Source organism: Notothenia rossii (assembly GCF_949606895.1).
Source record: "Notothenia rossii genome assembly, chromosome: 4".
Classification (NCBI taxonomy): Eukaryota; Metazoa; Chordata; class Actinopteri; order Perciformes; family Nototheniidae; genus Notothenia; species Notothenia rossii.
In genome coordinates, this window is record NC_136902.1 from 19,963,100 (window position 1) to 19,988,414 (window position 25,315).

General features: G+C 40.8%; 3 protein-coding genes across 4 annotated transcripts; all 3 read left to right on the forward strand.

Annotated features, from left to right (window-relative positions):
• On the forward strand, positions 1–5,134 carry LOC307036279 (uncharacterized protein). The gene is made up of 4 exons (XM_079676434.1): positions 1–112; positions 2,814–3,141; positions 3,223–3,294; positions 3,533–5,134. The coding sequence occupies exons 2-4, from the start codon at positions 2,826–2,828 to the stop codon at positions 3,811–3,813; spliced, it is 669 nt and encodes a 222-aa protein (XP_079532560.1). The 5' UTR covers positions 1–112; positions 2,814–2,825; the 3' UTR covers positions 3,814–5,134.
• On the forward strand, positions 3,686–8,920 carry csad (cysteine sulfinic acid decarboxylase). The gene is made up of 15 exons (XM_079676433.1): positions 3,686–3,820; positions 5,257–5,350; positions 5,433–5,572; positions 5,652–5,778; positions 5,865–5,955; positions 6,050–6,272; positions 6,398–6,477; positions 6,824–6,878; positions 7,050–7,166; positions 7,264–7,328; positions 7,457–7,538; positions 7,626–7,825; positions 8,072–8,123; positions 8,216–8,305; positions 8,450–8,920. The coding sequence occupies exons 1-15, from the start codon at positions 3,818–3,820 to the stop codon at positions 8,621–8,623; spliced, it is 1,593 nt and encodes a 530-aa protein (XP_079532559.1). The 5' UTR covers positions 3,686–3,817; the 3' UTR covers positions 8,624–8,920.
• Positions 8,921–9,318: 398 nt separating this feature from the next.
• znf740b (zinc finger protein 740b) lies at positions 9,319–16,113 on the forward strand. Of its 2 annotated transcripts, XM_079674407.1 has the most exons (7): positions 9,319–9,466; positions 11,978–12,129; positions 12,316–12,549; positions 13,216–13,344; positions 13,452–13,584; positions 13,818–13,936; positions 14,049–16,113. In XM_079674407.1, the coding sequence occupies exons 2-7, from the start codon at positions 12,085–12,087 to the stop codon at positions 14,196–14,198; spliced, it is 810 nt and encodes a 269-aa protein (XP_079530533.1). In that variant the 5' UTR covers positions 9,319–9,466; positions 11,978–12,084; the 3' UTR covers positions 14,199–16,113. The 2 variants fall into 2 exon arrangements, with proteins under 2 accessions (XP_079530533.1, XP_079530534.1); XM_079674408.1 differs by lacking the exon at positions 11,978–12,129 and having other exon boundaries at positions 9,330–9,466.
• Positions 16,114–25,315: the final 9,202 nt, after the last annotated feature.

Here is a 25,315-nt window from a genome sequence, read left to right on the forward strand (position 1 = left end):
GAAAGTACGGAGAAGGAAATGCGTCTCAGCATTGTAAACACAAGAAATGTTTTCCGTCTGTTGAAAATAACTCTTTTTAATCGTGTTGTTACTCCAGCTGTTACAATAAATGGTAAGAGTCTACTATATACTATCTGTTATATAAAGTCGTACTTGATGCCTATGTACTGACATAAATACTGTTAATAACGTAGAATATACCGGTTAATAATGTTGTTTTTAAATCATAAGAAATAAACATATTGTTATCGAAAGTTCTGTTGATTTACAGCATTATAAAACCTACTTAACCTTAGAATGACTGTTTCTTATAACACTTCACATTCTTCAGGACCAAAGCTATTAACTTTCCCAAACAATTAGTCGGCTAGTCGTATTCAAAGAAAGCATCTTATTTCATCTTCCTTGATAGAGTGGCTTTGGCATTGCACTTAGAACTACAATAAGCATGTTAATGTTAATCTAACATCTCCGGCGATAAACCCCCCCCCCCCCCCCCATTTTGCATTTTGAAATGCTCCCGATTTCTGACTTCTCAATGTTGGCAAGTATAGGGACTTGCTACAATGGCCTTGAAAGTGTTACCAAGAAAAATCCATTAGGACTAAGTGAAGAAGTCCTGTTATCCATTAACAGTTGTCCAATCTATTCAATCAATAGAATCCGTTAAGTGTTCATTTTGACGAGGAGGAACATACCTAGGACTGCTTAAAGTCAATGCTGAGAATATTTTATGCTGTGTTTGCTTCTTTCTTTTAGTGTGCTATGTGTAAATTTGTTCTTTGGTTCAAATTGTGTTTAAGTTACGAAAAGGAGGGGTCTTGGCTCCTAGAGCTTCCCGGGGCTTCAAAAATTCCACTCACACTGATTTGTGGAAGTTTGTATTGCTGGCCATCACTTTCAGTTTTATGCTAATCTCACATTTTGCAGTTCATACTTGCAAAATGCACTTTGTGAAATTCGTTGCGTGTGGGAACTCACGCAGCGTCAGAAAATAAAACCCTTTCTATTTTCCTCCGTACCCAAATCTTTTAAAAACGGGTGTACAACGAGCGGATACAGATTCCATCCGTCGACGTTTTCCATCCGCTGTGACGTCGGCGGACCCACAGCAAGTTGCTTTCAGAAACAATGCCTGACGTGTTTTGGACGTAATCTTGTCTTTGTTTACATTAGCAAGCCTCGCTAACACTCAGAGCTAACCTGTACTGAAAAGCACATGTGTTTAAAAAGCAGGAAATAAAAAAAGAACTCACCTTGTGATAAACCCGCAAGAGAAAAAGCATTTGAGCTCCTTACTATTTTTAGAAATAATCCTTGACGTGGTTTAAACAGGATTGCGTTTTATTACAACCGAATATAAAATTATATCCGGTAGAATTCTGATGAGGCATTAGCTCCGCCTCCTCTTCTTTTCTTTTTTTCAAGCTAAGGACCCAAGATCCGCTTTTCTCTAACCAGGCTGCAAAAGAGGGGTTTGAACAGTAAGAGGCATGGCTACAATGGGTGATCTGTTTGGTATTTTGAAAAAAAAACTTCACAGACATGTTTTATATAGGTATAGCCCTACAATATATTTTTCAAATGTAGCATGATAGGTCCACTTTAAGTAGGAACTTACTTCTTGCTGAGTATATTTTCTGTTTTGCAAAGCTCTTTCTTTTATGTTGCTTCTGATTGAATGGCCAATGGTGAGTGAATGTGTGTGAATGTCCCTGAGCAGGTGGCCCCTTGTAAGGCTGCCTCTGTATGAATGTGTGTGAAGGCTGACTTGTAACAAAGAGTCTTAAAGACTAGAAAAGCGCTATATAAATCCAGCCAATTTACCATGTTACCATTTTAGTGTGCTGTGTGTAAAATCTGTTCTTTGTTTAAAATTGTGTTCACATTCCGAAAAATTCGGTTTCTTCAGTGGAGCTTTTTCGGACTTCAAAAAGTCGACCTACATGTTCCTGATTAGAGTGTGAAGTGTGGCCGTTTCTACTGTGGGCCATTGCATTAAATTGAATTAATTCATTGTATCCCCTCGTCGTTATAGCTATAGCAAAGTTAGCCAAGTGAGTTATCAAGGCTGGTGTCCCTATAAACGAGCATTTTCTTTAAGCGGCAGTCTCAGCAGAAGGAGACAGATAAAGACAAAGGAGTCTTGTAGGAGTCTGAGTGGAGGCCAACTCTACTTTGACTCTGTTAGGTATCTTATTTGTGCTTTTGCTTCCCTCTCCCTGTTCAGATGTGCATACTCTCTGTTCCTGTTCACGTGTTATCCCGTAATACATGCATCGCACATATCCTCATCACTCTGTCCGCTCTCCCCTTCCCACAGACTCCTGTACACCTAAAACCCCGTCACACTCAGCCTGTAGAACTGCCTGTCAGAAACTTAAAACACTGAGTTCTGCAAGTTTTCTGGGTGGGACACTGGACAACAAACTGTCCTTCTCTGCCAACATCGCTGCTTAAACTTCCTCGTGCTGAAACACTCTTTACAACATCAGGAGGATACTGACCCAGAAGTGTCTTAACGCAGGTTCTGGTCCCGGCTTGTGTCATCTCACGCCTTGTCTTGACTTCTCTAACTCCTTGCTGCTTTGTCTATCTGCAAGTGCTGTCCATCCTCTGCAGCTCATCCAGAATGCAGCAGCCCGACAGTTTTTCAACACTCAACTGCTCTCTGCTCTCATTACTGGCTACCAGTGGCTACAACTGCAACAATGAATTCAATACTTGTTTTGCAAATATTTCCGATTTGATCTTTGCTTGCATTTCAATGATGGATGAACACTTTTTTTTTTTTTTTTTTCTTCTCATTGAAGTAACATTCAGACATGGCTGAGGAACCAGCAGCAGAAATCCAGCTACTCAGAAGCCTGAAGGTCAAGCTAATAGAAATTCTAAGCGCAGATGCTGATTTTGTCCTGCAGCATACAGACTCTCGCTGCCTGCTGTCTGTTCACGGCTACCAGCAGGTGAAAGCATGCCGTTTTCCTAGTGAGAAGGTGACTGACCTGTTGGATCTCATCATCCAAAGAGGGCCTGAAGCAGCGCGGGGTCTACTGAAACTGCTGAACGAACACGCCCTGCAGGAAACCTTCCCATTGCTTTGCTTTATTAAGGATTTGGACATAAACACAGTGTCTTCAGGTAGGACAAAGTCTGTTCATTATTCAGTATTGATGTTCTTTTAGATTTCCATGTTAAATATAAAACGTTTCTATTGACAAGGAATAATCAAGAGAAAGAGAGAAACTCCTGACCTACAAGAGATCATTCCATCCAAACAGATCTGCAAAAAAGGTGGGTGTCAGGCTGACTGAGGGGCAGGGGAGATAGAATAATAAAGAGCACACTATGTAAGTAGTGGGGGTTTGTAGCATGTAGGGAAGTGTGTTCTTCCCTGGTAGATCACTCTTAAAGGGCCCTAGTTGCATATTTGTTTACATGAGGTCAATAAGGGGAAGCAATACAAAGATATTCACCTTAATACATTGTAGAGACCTTGACCAATGTCTGATGTGTCTCTCTCATTGCATAGGCTCTTGCTTGGTTCAGGAGAAGCAGCTGATGACCGTGGCTCGTACCATTGGCAAATCTTGGAGGGAGATTGGCAGACTGGCTCTGGAAATCTCTACTGTGAAGATAGAACAGATTGAAGAGGACAACTCAATTCATGTGGAGCGAGTGTTTGCCATGCTGCGCTACTGGAGCACCTGTCAGAGGGAAAAAGCCACTGCTGCGAACCTGCACTCGCTGCTCAGTCAGGGAGACTGGGCACTGCCACCTGAAAGCATTGACTTCCTGTTGGATATGAAATGAGGCAATGGTACATGCTGTGACCGAGACACTGTTTTTACTGTGAACTTAAGTGTTCCATCATATAGACATCCATCATATTTTCCATATCAGAAAAACCACACTTGAAGACTTATTACTTTGTTAAATCACCCCACATTGCCAATAAGTACCAGTGACTTATTTTGTTCTTCATATGTGTTTCGATTTATATATAGCTACAACATCTATTGTATTTCTGTTGGACTGGGTCCAAGGTTAATGGGTATTAATATGTGGCTAAGTTTAATGATCAACTAATGTTACCTTTCTGTAAAAGTAATGATATAGAAACTTCCCGTCCGCACAGCAGCGTTAAAAAAATCTTGAAAATCTTGGAGCTGGGCGTGTCTGAAAGCTTGGGGATTTTTTGCGAGCAACGCGACCAACAACCAATCACATGAATCTACCGCCCCTGACATAAAAAGCAAAAAAACCCGGGGATTTTATGCGAGCAATATATATATAAACTCCCCAAACAGGCGAAAACCTACCAGTTTCACCCACTGTCTCTGCCACCTCCCTCCATGCCTGGTTCCTCCGGTTTGTATTCCGGTAAATAGTTACTGGTCGTAAAGAATCGGGTGATTTGCTACCGTAATTTCTCGTTTGGAATATGAGGAAATGAACTGCGGTATGTCTCTCCCAGTTTACATGCGGTTTGATTGGCTAGCGCTTGTACTGTCAGATTTGCATAAACGGGATTTGATTGGCTGACGTTTCCACCTCAGCTTCAAAAGTTGAACATTATTCAATTTTTGAATCGTGAAAATCCTGGAAATCTTCGCTTTGCTTCCCCACAATGCAGTTCGGCGAAAAGCGAGGCAACGTGACGTCACCCCATTCAAAGTGAATGGGCAGAAGCGTTGGAAGATTTTTTAACGCTGCTGTGTGGACGGGCCGTTAAGTCTTTTCTTTCTTTTTCTGTTTATTGTATCTATGTGTGGGTTTTATTCTTCTTCCAGTCCAAGGAGAAGACAAACAACAGAGTTGTGCTCATTTGAGTTTAATGTGAATAAATACTCTAGGTAATTAGTTAATTATGTCCTGTTTTGCTTAACTTGTCTTTTTATTCATCTTGAGTTTTTTGGAGAAATTGCATTTTGTCTAAGTGAGCAGATTATTAGGTGTCACAACAGTTATGCTGATGTGTTCCTTCTTGATCTTTTATATTGTTGTTTTTAAACAAATGTTCCTTATTTCTTAGTGTATATGTTGGGATATCAACTCATGTCATCATGCAAAGTAGGAAAGAATAGTAGTGCCTATGTTTCACAACTACACTTCATAAACTTGTATAACATTTGCTGACTCTAAGTTTTATTCTCCTCCTTCCGCCTTTTCTTTGACAACATTAGGTAACTTAATTGGGACAAAGGTCAACTACCTCCCCCTTCTTTTGTTCCTCACTCTGCCTTTGCTTTTTAGACAGTTGCTGTCTGCCTTGTCAGTAGAGCCAAGCAAAGGGGTAGAGATTCACCAACTTGGAAAGGGTGGAAATGGCCAACATGTTTCCACTCATGTAAGTACATTGTGCTATGCATGTTTATTCATGTTTGTAATCTTTGAATTCTTTTTTAAATGTTCAACTTCTCTCCTAACAGCGGATGGGCAGGATCCAGCTAATCTCTGTGACATAAATGAGCCTCTCATTGACCATTCAGAGGGCCAACTCTTCTTGAATGAAGCCTTCAAAATCATTATAGAGGAGGTTCTCTGCAAGGGTACAGACGTCAAGCAGAAGGTGGCCTAAATTGACAATGGCGTCAGATTACAGTGAGTTCCCTGAGCAAAAACTAAAAGTCCATGTGTTCTTCCTGCAGGTCTGTGAGTGGAAAGGGCCTGAAGATCTGGCTCTGCTGCTGGATTTGGAGCTCAGGGCGGAGGGGGAGCCACAACAGAGGCTCCTACAGAGAGTAAAAGATGTTGCCAAGTACAGCATCAAGACAAGTGAGCCTGCCAGAGACAGCAGAGACATTTACATGTTTAGTAAACCTTATTTTCTGTAATGATGAGACTTTGCTTTTTTCTTCCAGGTCACCCACGTTTCTTTAATCAGCTGTTTGCAGGAGTGGACTATCATGCCCTGGCTGGACGATTCCTCAGTGAGGCTCTTAACACTAACCTGTAAGAATCTAAATAAAATTAATTTTGGCGTTAAGTTAATAAATTATGTAAGAATACAGTACGAAATACAACTTTTTTTATGTGTTAATTGCAGCTTTACCTATGAGGTGGCCCCAGTGTTTGTGCTGATGGAGACTGAGGTTTTAAGATCACTGCGGCAGCTGGTTGGCTGGACAGAAGGTGATGGTATTTTCTGCCCTGGGGGGTCTACCTCTAACATGTTTGCCATGAACCTCGCACGCTACCGACTTTTCCCAGAGGTGAAAAGCCAGGGTCTGTGGGTTGTCCCACGGCTTACCATCTTTACATCTGCCGAGGTCAGGAAAAGCTGTTAAACACTGCATGCTTGAGGAGTTTATGTCGCTGTGGAGATTGAAACTGTATCAGAGGATCACACTCTCGCTACTGTGTTGTCTCTACATAAATATGTTTGTTTTTCCAGAGCCATTACTCTGTGAAGAAAGGGGCTGCCTTTCTGGGCATTGGGACAGACAATATCATCGTGGTGAAAGTGGATGAAGGGTAATGTATTTTTTATAAAAAGAGCTGAAACCATTGATAATAAATCAAATTATAATAATCAATTAATGCTTGAGTTTAAGGCAAAAAAAATTACTTTCATCTTATTAAATGTGAGGACATAAAGTTTTCCTTTTATTTTGTATATTGACATCTTTTAGACTGTTGGTCGGATAGAAAAAGCAATTTCGAGACATTACGATGTGAAAATACTTTGGTATGATTGGACGTTTTATAGCCTGGACGATTACTTAAAGATCTATAATAATTGATAGCCCTATACACTATGACAATCAGGGTTCTATATAGTCAGAATAATACATTTTCCATTATATTTTGTGCGCTTTAGAGGCCGCATTAATCCAGAGGACCTGAATGAAAAGATAAAGCTGACAAAATCTCAGGTAAATTCACTAAGCACTCAAATAGATTATATTTAACATGAACTTTTGTCCCTTAAATTCGTTTTAACAGTGATTATTTGAAAGTTATAGGTTTAAACAATTTGTATATCCTGCAAACCTGAATTCACAGGTGCAAGGATGCTGTGTTCATTTTCAGTTTGTTTCCATCAGGGTGCAGTACCTTTACTTGTGAGCTGCACATCAGGGACAACAGTGCGGGGTGCGTTTGACCCACTGGACCGCATAGCTGATGTCTGCGAGAAACACAACGTCTGGATGCATGTAGACGTGAGTGGTCCTCAAGGAGACACATTTAAAACAGTGGACAAGCTTCTGTTGTCTTTGCTCAAGTTTAAGGTTTTTTTAATGTTTTGTTGTGTTTCAGGCTGCCTGGGGGGGGAGTGTGCTGTTTTCCGAGCAGCACAGACATCTGATGCAAGGGGTTGCCAGGTATTAATATGCCTGATAAAAATACACTTTCACTGTTATAAATGATACAACTAGATACACAGTTAGGCAGATATGGTCAATATGAACAATGTTCGTGTTTGTTCATACGTTTGTTTGTGTGTGTTAAGAGCAAATTCAGTAGCCTGGAATCCACACAAGATGCTGATGACTGGCCTACAGTGTTCTGCCTTGCTGCTGCAGGATACAACGGTTTGAGGCTACAGCATTATCTGATACAATAATCAAGTTTAACGTTGTATTAATCAGTGACAGTATTTTACTTGTGCTTGTCCTCAGAACTTGTTGAAAAAGTGCCACAGTGCCAATGCCACCTACCTCTTCCAGCTAGACAAATTCTATGATGTCAATCTGGATGTCGGGGACAAGACAGTACAGTGTGGCCGCAAAGTTGACTGTCTGAAGCTATGGTTGATGTGGAAAGCTGTTGGCTCCATTGGCTTGGCTGAGCGTGTAGACAAAGCGTTTAACCTTGTAAGGTAGGCATCCAGCTGAAGTAAAACACAAACCTAGTATAGTTGAAATTCGAATTGATATTATCCTATTGAGACAGAATAAAAGCACTGCTGTCTATCTGTTTGTTGAGCTGTAATGAAGATTAACAGAAAATGTTATTCTGTTATATCGCCTCGTGCGGAATGCTTTTGCAATACTATGTTTAAAAGGTGGTCATGCCAATAAAGCCCCCTGTATTGTATTGTTATTTGTTAACATCCCTCTTGCAGGTATCTGGTGGAGCAAATGAAGAAAAGGGAAGGGTTTCATCTTTTGTGGGAGGTGAGTAAATATCTCAAGCATGCTGATATCATATCATACTGAAGATTAAATGTTTTCACCCAGAGTACCTGTTTGTTTTTCTCCACGGGCAGCCAGAGTTTCTGAATGTATGCTTCTGGTTTATACCGCCCAGCATGAGGGGAAAGGAAGGAAATGCAGATTACCAGGACAGACTGGCAAATGTAAGTCTCACTGGATTGGGAACAGAAAGACTAAATGATTGTGTTGCATGCTTTGTTAATAAAACACCAAGGCCACCATCTTAAAGCATTCACCTCAGCAGAGCTTCTGAATCAAAAAGTGTGTGTTTTTGTTCTTGATAATAGGTAGCTCCAGTCATCAAGGAGCGAATGATAAAGCAAGGCACGATGATGGTGGGCTACCAACCTTTGGGAGACAAGGTCAACTTTTTCCGCATGATTGTCCTCTCTACGCTGGTTTCCAAGGAAGATATGGACTTCTCCCTTGACGAAATTGAAAGACTGGGAAATGACTTGTAAACAAAGCAACTTGAAAGAAGTGTTTTCTAGACCTTAGAAGTTGTGCATTATGCGTTGTATTTTAATGTTGAAACTTTAACAAACAGCCTGACTGTACCATTGAGATATTTGATTTGCTCAATTAAGACAGTTGTCATATTTACAATGATATACTAACAAGTAACATGTCATATACTAAAATCTGACGACCATGGATCAACATCTGTCTGTTATGAATCAATGGACAAACAAATTGATATATGTTTCTTATTATTTTTAAATATATCCACTGAATAAAACTGCTGTTCTGAAAACATATCTAAAGTGCATCCAGAAATATGTAATTCTTCTTATTGTGTGAATTGATTTTTAGATGTAAAATGAAGGAACATATTTGTTTACAATCAATAATTAACTTTTGTTTGCTTAATTCTATATTGGCAAATGCAAACTCAATGACTAGACCTTTTTATGTTGGAAACCGGTGCTGAACTAAAAATGTATAGAAAATAGTGCAGGTCAATGCACATTGTAACATTAGATTGTATATATATATATATATATCAATGATAAATACCATATTATATAGTTATATACCAACATATGTTATTATACGGTATAATATAATGTGTAAGAAAACCAGAACAACAAATTCGGATGTGTGCAATCAAAGGACACCACTCCCTCACAATTATGGCCGTAAATGTGGGTCATGCTGCTTCAATCACGTGACAGGGAGTCTGGCCAATCACAACGCTTCCCGAGAAGCTCTTCCGGTGGCGTTTCCTGTCAGTGTTTGTAAACTGAGAAAAAATTGGAAGTGCGACAAGAAATAATAACCTACAAAACTCTAAAAATCAAAAGGTAAGCAGTCCATTTGCGAAAGAATTTCACTCTCTGCTGTTTGACCGTGTTTATACTCTGCTACACGCGTGTTTGTGAGCGCTGTAGCCGGGGAGGAAGGTGTTATTTAGCGGTCGGCGCTGAGCCTGCACGCCCTGCTGTTGTTGTGTTGTCTGGGGCGGGGGGTGGGGGTGCTCTCACACAAGAGTTGTCCCACAACCCAACTACTGGCTAGCTAGCAGGTTAGCCTATTCTGTTGTGTTCAGCAAAGCCTCTCAGCATGCTGCACACTTTAAAAGCCACCGTCTAAATAGTGTGTCCAGATATAAACTGCATTACCCAATGTGCTCCCGATTAATGAATAAAGCTCATTTGTGCAGAGAGGTTCGCTTTTACAAAAGGATTTCCTTCGTTTTTATGTCGCTAGCTAGCCCACTTGTGATCAAATGCATGTTTTCTGCAAAATAATTTAAACCACACGGTTGGACATACATATAACAATTAATATTCAACGTAAAGATAAATGGAAACGTGTTTTACTTAAGTGATGAATAGCAGTGTTTGTTGACCATCAAAGCCCTTGTGCACGGTCTGCAAAGGTAAACATCTGATATATATTTTTATTCACAGCCTTTGATATGCACTTAACACAGAAGACTGCAATACTTACAAACATCCATCTCTTAAGACTTCTGTGAAAAGGCCAAACTGTGTCTGACCATTGTAAGCCTTGTGCTTAATGCCACACCATGAGAGGCACTTCTTTCCACCATAGCTCTCTTGGTAAATTATAAAATAAAAATGTTGAAAGCTTTTTGATGGGATATAAACTTACTTCTAACCAAGGTGTTCGTTTTTTTTACAAATGTGTCAGTACATTTAACACAATGTATTGAACCTAGGCAGCATCCTAGAGGATCAAATAAGTAATTAATTTTTCTCAGTAACTCTTTACGTAGGTACAAACAGCCCATGAAGTCATGTATTTTAATCCTTAAATCAATCCATTGCACGGTATGTTCACCATTATACACTACAAAATACAACATAAAAGCACAAAACCGTGTTTGTTCATCATCAGGCACAGCTTTTGACTTGCACCGCAGGTGTTTGGGTTCCAAAACTCGTAGAATCTGCAACTTAGGTGCCAAATTGTATTGTATGAAATCGATTTCACTGTTAACTGATAAACTGCTACTACTGAACTCTCAGACACCTCAATAATTCTCCCCATGGTTTTGAAATTTGATAAAAGACAATATAACCTTCTAAGAAAGAAGGCAGTACTTATTCAAAACCTTATCTTATCTGCGTGGATATTCTTTTGAAGTGCCATTTTTACGGTTATATAAGGACGCACTTTAGCTTTGATCAGTCTAAATGAAACATCACATGGTGCCTGTATTCCATTTTATTATGCCCATAAACATTGAATCTAGGGGAGAAACAATTGTAATTTACAGTGAACTTGCCGCTCCGAAACAGCAGATTCATTTGAGATATTAAAAAAAAAAAGTATCAGTATTACACCACAGTATGTTAGAGTAGTTTATCACATTTTGTGCATGAAGCATTTGTTTGATCAATCTTTTCTACCGAGATTTTTGTTTTCTTTTTGACAGTTTCCATTTTCCCTTTGGACGTCATAACACATCAAACTAAAATGATCATGGTGTATTCTCTATTAGTCAATTAGGAATTCATAATGCAAAGACGAGATCAAATATGTTTATATATATATAAATACAGGATTGATCTCAAGGAAATACTTTTGTGGTGTTTGGTCATTATCATACAATGCTTTAGGATTGCACCACCGGTCATTGAGTTAAGGGATTCCGCAGCCTCAGTACCAGACTTGCTTACCTGACATCAAATTCACTCTTCAATGATTAACTGACTCCTGAACTCTTTGTTACATCAAAAGATTCATCCTTTTGGTTTTGAAACATCACAAGAGCCAACATAACTGTCTTACATCATGGTAGGTCTAGACCTATTTACGCTCTTATCGGCATGGACATGTTTTCCAGCATCAGATCCAGGGCTAATAGGACCCCCCTTACCTTTAATCAGTCAAACAAACGTCACATCGTCCCTTTATCACATTTTATGATACCCTTGACAATTTAATTTAAGGTAGATCACATTGTAATTGATAGTTCACTCGCTGCTCTCAAACAACAGCCTATTTCTTTTAGTTTTGTGTCTTTTATATGTTTTGTTATAACCTCATGTATGAAAACCTTTTGTGGGATTTATCATATCTACAAAGTTTTCTTTTGTTGTTCATTGTTTACCTATTCCCATTGGATGTCTTTATTTTTTCTCAAAGTTTTATTTTTTCTTCTGTCAACCATTGAAACGTGGCGTGAACCAAATCACTAGGGTTGTCTTGCCTGGTAAACAGCCCTTACTAAGGCTGGACCTACATTTCTAGTGGTATATCCAGATTTGAAACATTTATTAGATTGGTCTGGTTTTCCAGCTCCTGATTCCAGCATGGAAAAATTGTCTTTACTCTACTTTCAGGCTTTGGCCCCTGATGATTTGGGTGGGTGTGGTCTCTTCTGTTACCCCTCATCCTAAGTGAAGCCCCCTCTGTTCCCCCCAAACACACACGCATTCAAACCACGGCGATGACACACCATACAAACAACTCTGTTCGAGACCATATGAAATGGGTCAGTTGAAGTCTCTTCATCTCCAGAATCACCGTCATGTTTTTAGTTTGTATTTCCATCCTGATTGCCAGTTCATTTCTCTGTTATTCCCATTACTCAACTCCCTCTCTGTCCCCTGACTCCTTGTCTCTGTGAGGAGTCCTGCGGGCCCCCCTTTCTGCTCTGACTTGCTGTTTGTGTTGCCAGGCCGGGTTGCTGGGCTGCGAGGCGGTGCTGTCCAGCATGGCCCTGATGCAAGCCAACAACATCCCAGGCCAGAAGAGGATGATGTCACCCTTGGGTCAGGGGCACAGGCCCAGTCCCGAGAGCCACCAACCCCACTCGCAGCAAATCCACAACCAACACGGACACCAGGTCCACCACCAACAACCTCACCAAAGCCACATGGGCCACCCCTCAGCCGGGAGCTGTCCACCGCTGGTAAGAAGGCAATGAGTCTGGGCGGGGTCACTCAGGAAGCCTGTTAGAGCTATTCTTTCTACCTTTGTAAACTTTGCCATCAGGAACAAAATGTGAGCTGTTAATAGACGAATGTTATGGTGATGGAAATAAACGTAACTAGACTTAAAACTCATTCTGGAAACGGGTAGCACCAATTCTCTGGTGAGACTCAAAAGGAAACGTCCATTGGAGTTGTTTGATAAGATTATACATGTGCCCTCTCCCTCCTATTTAGACTTTATCATCACTATGAAACATTTTAAACATGATTAATAACACACTCAAATTAAGTTGTAAGTGTTTATTAATATATTTTATAACTTATCCAATGAAGACATTTTGTAATATTACAACTATTTTTCCTACATTACATTTGTTATGTATATATTACACATATATATATATATATATATATATACATACATACATTAGGTTCTCCTTATGCGTTGTAGTTGTTGGAAAATACATGAATATCTACTTAAAACTACATTATACAGAAATATTTAAAATGTATTAAAATGGTTTAGACAGCATGTACATTCTAAAGGGGTCAGAGTGCTACCTTGTATATCTGACTTTGTTTGCTGCTTGATTACGAGCTAGCATACTGTGCAGTTAACCTACTACCATTCCTTCCTCCTAAAGTTGATCCGAAAAGACGGGGACTACCACTCATCAAGACTGGCTGATGGAAAGGACATGCAGGCAAACCAGAATATGCAGCCCAAGAAGAAGCACAAAAAAGCAGGATCCTCCAGCAAAGTTAAAGTCGAGGTGAGGATACTTACAGAGCATGCCTTTTTTAAAGCAAACATGCAAAAGTGCAAACACCTAATCCTGATGTTAAGTTCACTTTAAACTAATTGTGTTATTCTTGTTAGCATTTTATTCCAACAATGGAAATGGACGATGATGACAGTTCCTTGAAAGTCCAGAAGAATTTCATCTGTGACCACTGCTATGGAGCTTTCCGGAGTAGCTACCACCTCAAGCGACACATACTGACACATACAGGTGAGAACCCACAGCTCACCTCTTCAATGTGGCCTTCCTCACTTGCATTTATGGGTAACTTATGGAAAACAGGGCGGTGTGCTGACTTGTGAGTCCACTATTCAGCCAGAGGACCACCCTTAAGGATCTCTCTCTGCTTGTATTAAACTACAAGAAACCCACAGGCTCTAACAGATCAAATATGCCATGAGTCTTGGTATGCTGCTAAATAATGGGCCTGTTGTTGTTTACAGGAGAGAAGCCATTTGCTTGTGATGCGTGTGATATGCGGTTCATTCAGCGTTACCACCTGGACCGACACAAGAGGGTGCACAGCGGGGAGAAGCCGTACCAGTGTGATCGCTGCAATCAGGTTAGAGAGCCTTTGTTTCGGCTTCATTTATTTTGTGAGCATTAAACCCAACCATGTGTTAGCCATGTCAGTGATGTTATTTCACTAACTTCTACTAAACCCTTGCCTCCAGAGCTTCTCACGGACAGACAGGCTGCTGAGACACCGGCGGCTATGTACAGTGGGGATGAGCAAAGAAGAGAGCCAGTACGCACAGGAAGCATCTGCCCATACAGCTTCCTGGAGCCCCCTACAGCCTTCCAACAACCGCCTGACTGTCTGACCCCCGCTCCACACAGAGACCCTACAGATAGCAGTCTGCAGCTCAGTAATGTCGCACATTGGAGCTCAACAGTACTGTAACGAGAAAACAGCCTAGCTTATACACAACCAAACTTTACTTTGCCCTCGCCAGCTCCTTCACAGAGCTTGATAGTGGATTTTTGTATTTTTCTTATCTGCTTTCCTTTCACGATACAGACACAAAGTGGACGGACTCATTCACTGGTCTCGGTATTACGGCAATAACTAAATGAGGGGGGAAAAAATCATTTTATCTAAAATGTTTCCGGTATTTTCGGGGGATTGCTTCTGAGGCATTGGATGTATTTTTGAATGCAATGTATCGTGCAGCAGCTCTTAGGTATCCTGTTGACACGCAAACATCCCAGTGCTGCCCTCTACTATATATGGACAGTTCGCTAAAGGACCCGCATACATTACTGTTAATGTTTTAGGGTTTCATTTCTCTCATTTTGTGTTCCGAATGCTTTTCAAGTACCAGCTACTGCTCATAAGGGAAAGATAACTGCAGTCCAATAGTGAAGGTGTTTTGTGACCTGAAATAAAATTTGATGTAATTTTATATCACGTAATTTTAAACATGAGATGGGCTCATTACAGAGTAAAATGCTAACTGGTAATTCATTGTCTTTTTATGAAGAAGATCGCATTATTTCAAATGGATCTAAAAAGCCTGTCTTACCTGCTACTCCCCCAGCTGTAGAACTGAGGTACAACAACTCACAACCGTGATTTGTGCAAACAGCTTGAAGAACACTAAAGGTTAACTAGTTGCTCCTCAGATGTAAAATGTTAAACTAATCCTGGTATTAGTTTAGTTATGTTGGCTCTCATATCCACTGCTCTACCTTGTTTTAGAGGGTTTTTATCCTGGCAGTTAAGCGGCTGCACTGTTGAAGTGCAGTAGAAGGAAGGACACATTTAGCAAGCTGTTTTATTTAAGAACTGGATGTAAGAACAACCTGTCTGTTCCAGGAATTGTGCTTCTGTAATAACCCACTCAATATAAATGAATGGTTTTACTCTGTCTGTTCCTAGAAAGCACCGTCAGTTTTATTGTTTAATACTCAGCGATTACAGTTTTCTTATGACTTTGAAAGACTGTCCTTTCAAAAGTGTTTCGGTAAGCATGTTCATCAGATTTACATAAGAACACAATTCGATTCAAAACCAGTCCTAAAAATAGTTTTTACTGGAGATACTTGGGAAATGTTCTTGTATCCAATTAGTTTAGCCTAGCCCTCACAATCCAGAAAACAATTCAAACAGTTGATAACGTAACGTGGCTCATCCATAGATTTGAAGTCTCCTCTGTCTTGACCTGACTGAATGTGATCTACAGTGCGTGTCACTTCATCTCCAGTTTAACCTTGAGCATCTTCAATGAAGGTGATGAGCAGAGGGGCCACGCAGTGTTTCGTCCAATGATGACTTGCATTATATTATCTTCAGGCCTCTGGGTGAGAGCATCTGACTGAAAACACTGGACAGAAGATGTTAGCTGGGTTGTAGAGGATTGTATTCTAGACTGGTACTTCCAGACCGCCAGATGTTTAGATAATGTGAAAGGACTTTGGGGCCCCATCACTGACTTGTCTACTTTTTATGAAGTTAATATATATTTAAAATGTACTAGGGGTAGAAAATTGTATGTATGGGACCTACATTTCAAAAGAAAATCTAAGTATTGACAAAGTTATAATCCTTAGTCTGATGATTCCTTGTGAAAAATGGCAAGACATCCTTCAACTTGCCGTTAGGTGTAAAGTAAAAGCTGCCATTTTTTCATTTTTTTTAGTATAGCAGCCATGATTAGTCAACATTTTTCTTTCTTCTGCATGTATTTGTTGGAGGATATTGTATACAATTTGTTTTAGTAAAGATATATTTTTTAATTTGAGCCCCACTTCTTTTCTCATTTCAGGGGTGAATTGAAATCAATTTTGACTCAGTCTATAATACTGTAGTGAACGGAGTTTTAGGGCCTCAAGTCTTAATAAAGCTGTTACACTTTTTAAACAAATGTCAATTTTCTTTCACTTATGTCAACATAATATAATACACAAAGTTACTTGTCATCAAATATCACATTACTTCCTGAATGTTTCAGCCTACATTTTCAGAAATATGTAATGCACCAATCTTGTCAGCAGATGGCATCCGTGATCATGTGCGGTCCAATTTCTCCAAAACTACATTTCTTTCTATATTTACAGTATTGAACATTTTCACAGAATACCCTGGGTAACAACTCGTCATGGAGTGAGAAAATGTACTGTAATCTACTCCTGTCTCTACATTATTCTGGCTTGAATACAACGTTTTAGACAAAAGAAAATTGATCTCCAAGGAGACTACCGAAAACATGGCATCATACACAATTTTGGGTAAGGATTACGAGACAATTAATCATTATAAACTATGAGATGAGGCTGCAACATCAGCCTGTTTAAATCTACTAACTACTCTCACCTATTAGATCTATTAATCAAATCTACCTCTCATTCCCGTTTTTGGATTGGATCAAAAAACAAAACAATTTCAGTAATTAGATGCAAATCCTCAGTTTGATAAAATAGCAGTTGTTTAGGTTGATAAGATAGTTATAACAAGTAATACAAATAGTTAGTGATTCATTATTATCAATCACCTACAATGACCAACTTGCACAACTATGCATTGCAACACAGTCACTTTAACAGATCTTTGTCTGCACCACAAGAGGGAGGTGTATCCTTAGCTAATGTCTGCTAACAATGTTCCTCAAGACATTAAGATTAGATACCCATGGCACTCGTTCTGAGACAGCAGATGATCAATGCACATCTAACACGAGCCAATCCCTGATAGTAACATGGCCTGGAGCTGGTTGAAAATACATGAGCCAGATCTAAGTTTACATAGAAACATAAAAGCAGTTTAGGTCAAAACAGACACAAATTATGAGTTCGTAAATCCAACCTGATTGCTAAAAATAAACACAGCAGTCAGTCTTGTTCAGAGAAATATGATTTGTTATAGATGCTGCAGGTAAGAAGTATCAACGTCAAACTGGGTGATTAAACAGTCATAACCGTCTGTGCGGTGATAGCTGATACACACATTCTTCAGAGAGGAGGAAATAATTTACATTGGCCTGTCATTCTGTCTGCGTAGGTATTGCCACATCAGTCCTGCGTTAGGAAGTGCAGATCATACCCTTTAGCACCTTCTTCTTTGCTATTGACCAGTTCCTTAATTAAAGCATTAGGATAGGCAGGATGAGATCAGCCCGAAGGCTGCTGGGAGTGTGTGCCTTCCCCCATGGGAGACATCCCCTCCCTCTGCAGTCTGATTTACAGCACCCACAGGCCCCTGGCACTTAACAATGGACCTTCTTAAGTGAGGTAGATGGCGAGGCGACCAGAGAGAGGGAGATAACACTCCATCTTCATACACAAAGTGCTGAAATCATCTAGGTTTGAAATCATCTCTGCGAGACAGACTGATCATGGAGTCAGTCCAGAGGTAAAGTGTAGGAGTGCTGCCGTGTGCTCAGACTGGCGTTCTCCATGAGGGAGGAGGAGTGATAGCCAACGCTCTACATGCTCACCTCTGTCACAGGGATAAAAGGAGAAGATCTCCAAACAGAAATGTACCTAACAACTAGTAAATCTCAGGTGACGGTGTAAACATGTGGGTTGTTCAGAGGTTTACAAAAACAAGCGCCTAGCAGCAGCCACGTTGTGTCTCGTACAAATGTTTGGATGCCCCCTGATCAAATACATAACAGGCTCATGGCGCATGATTGAAACCCTCCCAACAATAGCTCCTGCTATCTCCCTCTCCCCGAGGTGTGGGAGAGCCTTTCATCTCAGGCTTTGATTAATAAAGGAAGCGCTGGTTGGTTGAGAGCAGCGATCTGCGCCCCCCCCCTGGAACATCCATCATGCCTGTGACAGCCCACCTCTCTGTGTTAATTAGCGGTGGTATTTAAGCTGTCTGAGGTGTTCCATAGCCGTCAGCGTGGTGGTGGTGGTGGTGGTGGTGATGCTCGTCATTAAAATTTCAATTCCTCTTTCCAGGTTACTCCCATTTTCCTGGACACATCAGTGAACACGTCCTCCAACATTCACGCTGAGGAACAGATTAAGTGTGCATAGTAAAGAGGCAGTGGAGACTTGACAAAAAATGAGAACACAATAGCTGTTTTCTCTATGTGAAAACAGAAAGGTGAGGAATCATGAATTAACCGGGAATATCTTCGTGTTGGTGCCCTCACTGTTTCTTTAACATGCATTGTATGTTAACCCAACTGAGTCAGCATAAATGTATAAATTTGACTTATCACGCTTCCACAATAACTGCTTAGGAAAGTATGCCACAAATCTAAAGTCATCGTCAAACAATGGGCAGTAAAAGTGTTCATGCGTTACTTATTAATGATGACCAAATATTTTAATAGGTTCTAATACTGCAGGCTATAATGCAGAAATAAATTGTGTATGTAGCTGAACCCTGGTCTGCCTTACAACTAAAAGGCATCCTGTAACAGTATGAAAATGTATATGTTATTAGAGATTTGCTTGATAAGCCAAATTCGTCAGCAAAAATGAAACATTTAACATCAATATAAAATGGCCTCCAAAGTGTTAAATAAAAATTGGTGTATACAGAGCGTCCAAAGTATCCCAGGGTATTAATGGTACCAAACTCTAGTAAATGTATGGAAATTACGGATGGGATGTCTTACAGCCAACTGCGTTACAAAACATCTCTGACGGGGAATTTCCTGTCACATCGTGTTTCAAACTCTCCCATATTCAGATTTCTGCCACTACGACTCTAATTAGTTTAACTCAACAAGATGGACGAGCCTCTGCATATCATTCCCACTACAACAGACTAAATCACAAAGGAGAAAATAAGTGAAAGCTGTTACCCATGTGACCAGAAACAAGGGAAAAATAAAGTTTGGCCTGCATGTTTTGATACATTCAAATCATGAATATTCATACATGTAAATTAATCTCGAGTCAAGGCAGAATTTGCAACCTAAATCTTTCAAATGTATTGTTTGCAATGTAGATCAATCACAGGCATGGAGTGAAGAGATTTGAGAGCAGGAGACAACTGGTTAGGGGGAATGGGGAAGCAGAGGTACAAAGAAGACTTAAACCTTTTAATGTGTGACGAATGGCACCTATGGTCATCATTTGATAAATATATAAGGGCCACATTCCACAGTTCAGGTTCATGACTGATGGTTGAGTTTCTGATGTGCAATAATCCACGCTGGACTGCCAGTTCACAAATATATCAAACACTACATTTCTGCCTCAGTTAAATACTACCTAGCACTCACAAAGAGAGGAAGCCTAGACGCTGCTGAGTATGAGGGCTTCCAGGTCTACAATGAACAGCTTTGGTAAAGGTCTCCATTCTGCAGATACATTTACAAAGTTCAAGTTCAATTGCGCAGGACCTTGTTGATGAGATTTATTGGGCCACAGAGTAATCCACATTCCCTTGACAGGAAGGACATGCCGGCGCCCTGCCGACTGAGTAAAAATCACTTTCCAACCGAGGTGCGTTGAGCCTCGACAGATACATTAACATGCCTTGGCCTTACGCCTCTCTATTAATCTGCATCTTGTTGAAACAGAGCTGCCTCTCTAGGGAACAACCAACCGGCCACAACAAGAGTCCTTATTGGGCTTCGGAGGGGCTGGCCGCGCTGCACTCCACTGGGGAACATTTTTCTAGCCAAGAATTTTCGTTGTTTTATGTTTCATGAAATACACCAATATTGGGAGAGTTGATATTAAAACCCATTTGTTTCTCTCAATTCCTTTCCTCTAAACATTTATCTAAATAAACATGTTTAGTTACCGCAAAGCTGCAGATTGGGTAAAAAAAATAGGGCAGTCTTTTTTTTTAATACTACAAACAACAGGGCAGCAGAAAAAGGTAAACAAACAGAGCATGTCTTAACAGAAAAAACCTCACTGAAATGGTTAACTCCATGCACGTATAATTGTCTCAACCTCTTCAAACACACTGCCGAGCTATCAATCATTCCCCTGAGTTCAGAAGGATCGTATCTCTTAAGGATGTGAAACCTGTTTTCTTTCTCTTACATGGTACTTTGTCAGAAGGCATGTGTGTAACCCCAAGTTATCAAGTTCAAGAGAAGGTCTCTGGTGAAATTATGCAATCCCACTTGACAAGGCAAGTCCATGGCTTTCTTCTGTCTCTTTATTTTCCGACAATGTTCCACTTGAGCAGACGACCTCAAGTGTGAAGTGAAAGAGTAAAGAGAGGGATTTGATATCCAAGGGAAACGGAGCATGAATTCACTGGGGGTTGATAGACAGGGCAGGGGCGGCCATGCTTTTTACCCTTAGAGATTTCCATGGGTCAAGGCTGTTACAGGGCCACGCTCTCGCTCTTCTTGATCTTGTCAGGATAAACTCTCAGGCTGATGAAGAGATATGCTGCAGATAGATGATGGCGTTGCACGAACACCGGGGCTGCAGTGAGTGGATACAATCAGACGCCAAAGTGACTTTGGCAGTTTGCTGCTGTTGATCAGCTTTGAGATATACACATGATTTACTCTGTCACTTAGGATCTTCTGACCCTAAAGTCAAGCGGAAACCTGCAGAACATTAGAGATGTGGAATGAGAGGAGAAGACAAATGCACATTCCCATGCAATTATAAATACCTACAATCCCAGGCAAGATGTGACTGAATGCATGCAGACGTGCACAATCACACATTCCCATTTCTCTCTCTTTGCAACATTACTGAGTTTCTCTCTTTCTGGCATTAGCAGAATATGTTTTGACCTATTTAAAGCCTTTTCTTGGACACTTAGCATTTTAATGTATCGCACATTTCTCTGTTCTTCCTCTTTGCTCACAAGAAGGTCTCTTCTCTCATGACGTCAGGACTATTATACTCCAGCGCACCTCCCTTCAGGGATAAGGTTTTACGATTGCAACCTGACACCATTTCTGTGTCCTATAAGCGACAGAGCTGTAACTCACTTCAAAGGCAGAAGGCATCAAATCACAGTGCACCTATAAATTAACCTGCCAAGTATTGGCCAATGAGAAGGCGGCATTAAATCTTTGCTGTCATCCTGGCAGCCAATGGAAAGAAGATGGCAGTAAATCTGTCAGGGCCGCGTCTGTTAACGGTGTTGTGGTGTGGTTGGGGAATCCATGGGGAGGGAGGGGAGAAAGTGAGAAAGACTACATGACAGAGGGAGGAGGGAGCAAATATGGGGTTCAGATCTTCGCACCACAAAATGCTTTTCTGTACATCCTTCGGTCCTGCTGCAAACCTTCACACACAAACCAAAATAAAACAGTAAATGGCTTGCAGAGATTTTTTTTTTTAGCAAAACAAGACTAAACGTGGCCAGAAAAAAAAGGTGAAGCAGACAATATGTTTCCCTGATGGATGCTGTGGGAGTGGAATACCACCACCAGAAACACTCATAAAGCTTTACTGCCAGCACAGTGTCTAATGTTGACTGTATACAGTGAAAATGATAGATGGCCATTCTTTAGTGCTTCTTTTGCATCACTGCGAAACCAAAACTTGGTGTTGACTCTTTGATTACAGCCGTAACCGAGTAACCTCTGTCTGTCATGACAAAGCACCATCAGTAGCAGCAGAAGCAGCCGGCGCCCGGCTACACGCTGCCTTCTGGATTACAGGCAGAGTCCAGTCGAGCCCATCCGCAAACCAGATGTGCCCCAGTTGTGCAGCTACAAAGGATGATGGAGTTAGCTCTCAGCAAACCTGAGCCTCGACGCTGCAGGATTTCTTTTGCCATCTAACCCCAAAGAAACACAAAATAGTCCTGCAGTGCTGCATCTAACCAATTCCACATGTTTACATCCAGAAGCTTGCACTATCCCTCTTCTTCACAGAGCCATGCACTGCAATGGCACAAGAAAACTGGAGGAAAACAGCAGAGGGAAATCACATCAAGTAGAATATTTTCTCGATTAACAATGCCCTTGGTGGTGCACTTTCATTATCCTATCAATGTTGAACATTTTCATGCAATAAATCTTAAAGGTATCGTAAAATTACTGGCAAAGCTGATCCAAACCAAAGAAGAAATCTTTTCCTTAACAAAGCCCACAATTTTTTCACCAATCTGTAACGACATCCAATAAACCAGCCACATCTGCGGTGACATTTTTATCTTACATCAACAAAAAAAATTAAACATTAGCATCAGAATTTATAGTCATCTTATGTCATTACTATGAATATTTTGTTTCCTTGGTCAGAAACATAAACAGGGTGTTGAGTTACGGCAAAGGCAGGCAAGAGAGCAATGGTGGTGGTGTTGTTTTTGGCTGGGTTTTCCTGGGGTGGCCATGATTCTCCGTTCTATGGGAATCCATAAACAGACCCAGAGGGCAACTGGGGCCATAAAGCACGTCAGGCTGCCGAGGGGAGCAGGCCCGTACCTCCTTCTCTGCACACACACACAATCATATGTGCTTTGAGCAGCCTTTAATGACCTATTTCAAATGTTTACAATGATTTTGCGGATATAAAAGGTGGTGCATTATTATTTTTTACTGAGTAAATGCATCAATAAACAACGGATAGGAGGATTTCCCAATTCAGGGATTTTTTTTCCAGATTGTATGTATCATGATGGTAATGTTTTCTGGCTAGAAATGAGAAAGCAGTCGAGGTAAAATGGCCTTGTTAATTTTAATACACTAGGTCATTAAACATCATGTGGGTCTTGGCCTTTGTCCTGCTCAGACGATATAATGACACTTCCTTTAATACGTTTACTGCGGTGCATCCAACATGCTGTCATTGTTTTCCCTAGTGTTGTTTCTCTTTAGCTGGGCGAGCCATTGGATGGGTGCTCAGGCCCATTGACTATGACATAAAGACTCTGTAAGCTTACAGATGATGATAATTTATTGACTCTAATTCACACAGTCCACTCGCACACATACACACAAGAGAAAGAGGGCGACTCTTTCACTGTATGCATCGATCAATTACAAGGCTCTAGCCCACACGTCTCTGACAATTTTACTGCATGTTATGTACAGCATGTCAAGCCATGGCGTTTTAAACTGTTATACTCATGCCTGTATAATTAATATCAATTACCTTGCTGTTTTTTTATGATGGTGCAACTGTAATTAGTGGATGAAAGCAAGTGACTGCGCCCCCGATGGTGCTGCAGGGCTATTTTAGATTAAAAGTGAGGGTCTGGTCAGGCACCTTGGGTGGGATCTGTTATAACCCTCTCTTTTTTCCGCCGTGCCCTCCCTGGGATCTCATCTAATCACATTTACTGCCGTCTACTTCCACTAACCTCGTCCTCTTTAACCTTCATGTTTCCCCTCCCTCACTGAAACCACACACTGAGACAGAAGCTGTCCTCATTATACCAGCAAACTGGTGCGATAACAGTAAACTGGTGCGATAATGGAGTCCATTTATAATGATTACCTTACCCTTTCTTACTGCTCTTTCTCCAGTAAAACACTTGGAAAGTAACATCAACATGGCTTCCATTCATGCTATCTCTGTAGCCATAAAGAGCCACAGATTCAAGGGCTGAATCAAACTGGAGCAAAGCCAAGACAAAAGGTCCACAGGTCAGAGACAATAACAGTTTCATTGACTACTCTCCTCTCTGTTATGTGGAAACATCAACCCACATGCATCTGGCACAACCACTCACACATTATGTTGGGCTGTTTTACATCAACTGCTGTCTGCAAGCAGTTAACTGTGATTGATACATAACGTACAGAAAGCTATTTATTAGTTGTATAACGTACCGTAATGTTGAGTTGAAACCAATTAAATCATCTGTCTCTGAATAACTCAAATGTAATTTCCTTAGAAGATAAATACGCCACGAAGCTTAAAGTATGTGCACATTAAAATGCAGTTATTCTGTGCATCACAATACCATGCCTCCCTGTGTGCTGTTCTCTGTCCTACATTTTGGGATTGAGATAAGCAGATCCTATCCAATTTCCCTGAGGGTGCTATAACTGCAAGATTTAACTGATTATTTGCCCGTGGAAGAGGCGCAAAATGCTCCAATTTACATTCTGTAATCTGACATTACCGCTCCTTGTGATCCTTTCCACAAACTGCTGCAGGCCATAGACATCTCTACATCAAGAGCATTCATGTATCTGCTTTGTTGTATGATGAAGAAAGATAAAAAGGCAAATTCGTTCTACAGACCGGTTTAAAAAAAGGCTACAACCAGCAGCTTTAGTGACCTTTGACTCGGGCTGTCTGACTAGTCCCAGCATGCCGAGTACAATAGGGGGTGGGGTCTGATTTAACATGGAGGATGTAACAATACCAGCTCCCTAATATGGTCTGTATTAAGCATGGTTGAATGTATTTGCGCCCTAACACAAATCTCTCCTGACACGAAATACCTTCATGTGATCATCATGATAACATACGTGGGTAACTAGATAGAAGAGTGCACTGCATACGGATCTTTTCTTCTCCTGTAATATGCATCAGGTGCCAACGTGATGTAGTGGCCTTTCCTGCATCTATTTCTCTCTCAAGTGTAACCTTCATCTGCATTACAATGGAGTATGAGGTTAGTGTGAAGGTGGGGGGTGCATACATTGAAGCACACAATTCATGTTGCACAGTATGTCTCCACAGAGCAGAAATGAATCAAGTATGACTCCATAAAACTATCTGCATGTCACAGCAACACAGCACGGAGGAAGCTCCTGATCATAGCGGCATGAATGGGTCCCCTCCCCTCTCTACCTTCTTGTCTACAGTATTTATGTCCCTCAGCCTGGCACTTTGCTGCAGACGCCAGGAGGTGGAGCCCTTGCTCAAGTGGCTCTGGCTGTGGCCCTGAAGAACAAAGAGCACACAGCATGGCAGCTCTGAAATAAGGAAATACCATTTTGTACTACTTCTATACACATCAAAAGTATGAAACACCACACCCACAGAGAGAGCTAGTCGACAGTTCACAACAATTACACATTCATTAAAACAATTACAAAGAATGCACAGACAAAAGGTAATGTTAGACATCAAACCTGTTCACACA

What these genes read in the sequence shown, in the direction of transcription:
- LOC307036279 (XM_079676434.1), top strand. Translation starts at nt 2,826, where the DNA reads ATGGCTGAGGAACCAGCAGCAGAAATCCAGCTACTCAGAAGCCTGAAG. An exon ending in CATAAACACAGTGTCTTCAG is followed by an intron (nt 3,142 to 3,222) that starts GTAGGACAAAGT and finishes TCTATTGACAAG; the next exon opens with GAATAATCAAGAGAAAGAGA. An exon ending in CAAACAGATCTGCAAAAAAG is followed by an intron (nt 3,295 to 3,532) that starts GTGGGTGTCAGG and finishes CTCATTGCATAG; the next exon opens with GCTCTTGCTTGGTTCAGGAG.
- csad (XM_079676433.1), top strand. An exon ending in GTACAGACGTCAAGCAGAAG is followed by an intron (nt 5,573 to 5,651) that starts GTGGCCTAAATT and finishes TTCTTCCTGCAG; the next exon opens with GTCTGTGAGTGGAAAGGGCC. An exon ending in ACGTCTGGATGCATGTAGAC is followed by an intron (nt 7,167 to 7,263) that starts GTGAGTGGTCCT and finishes GTTGTGTTTCAG; the next exon opens with GCTGCCTGGGGGGGGAGTGT.
- znf740b (XM_079674407.1), top strand. Translation starts at nt 12,085, where the DNA reads ATGACACACCATACAAACAACTCTGTTCGAGACCATATGAAATGG. An exon ending in CCAGCAAAGTTAAAGTCGAG is followed by an intron (nt 13,345 to 13,451) that starts GTGAGGATACTT and finishes TATTCTTGTTAG; the next exon opens with CATTTTATTCCAACAATGGA. An exon ending in ACACATACTGACACATACAG is followed by an intron (nt 13,585 to 13,817) that starts GTGAGAACCCAC and finishes TGTTGTTTACAG; the next exon opens with GAGAGAAGCCATTTGCTTGT.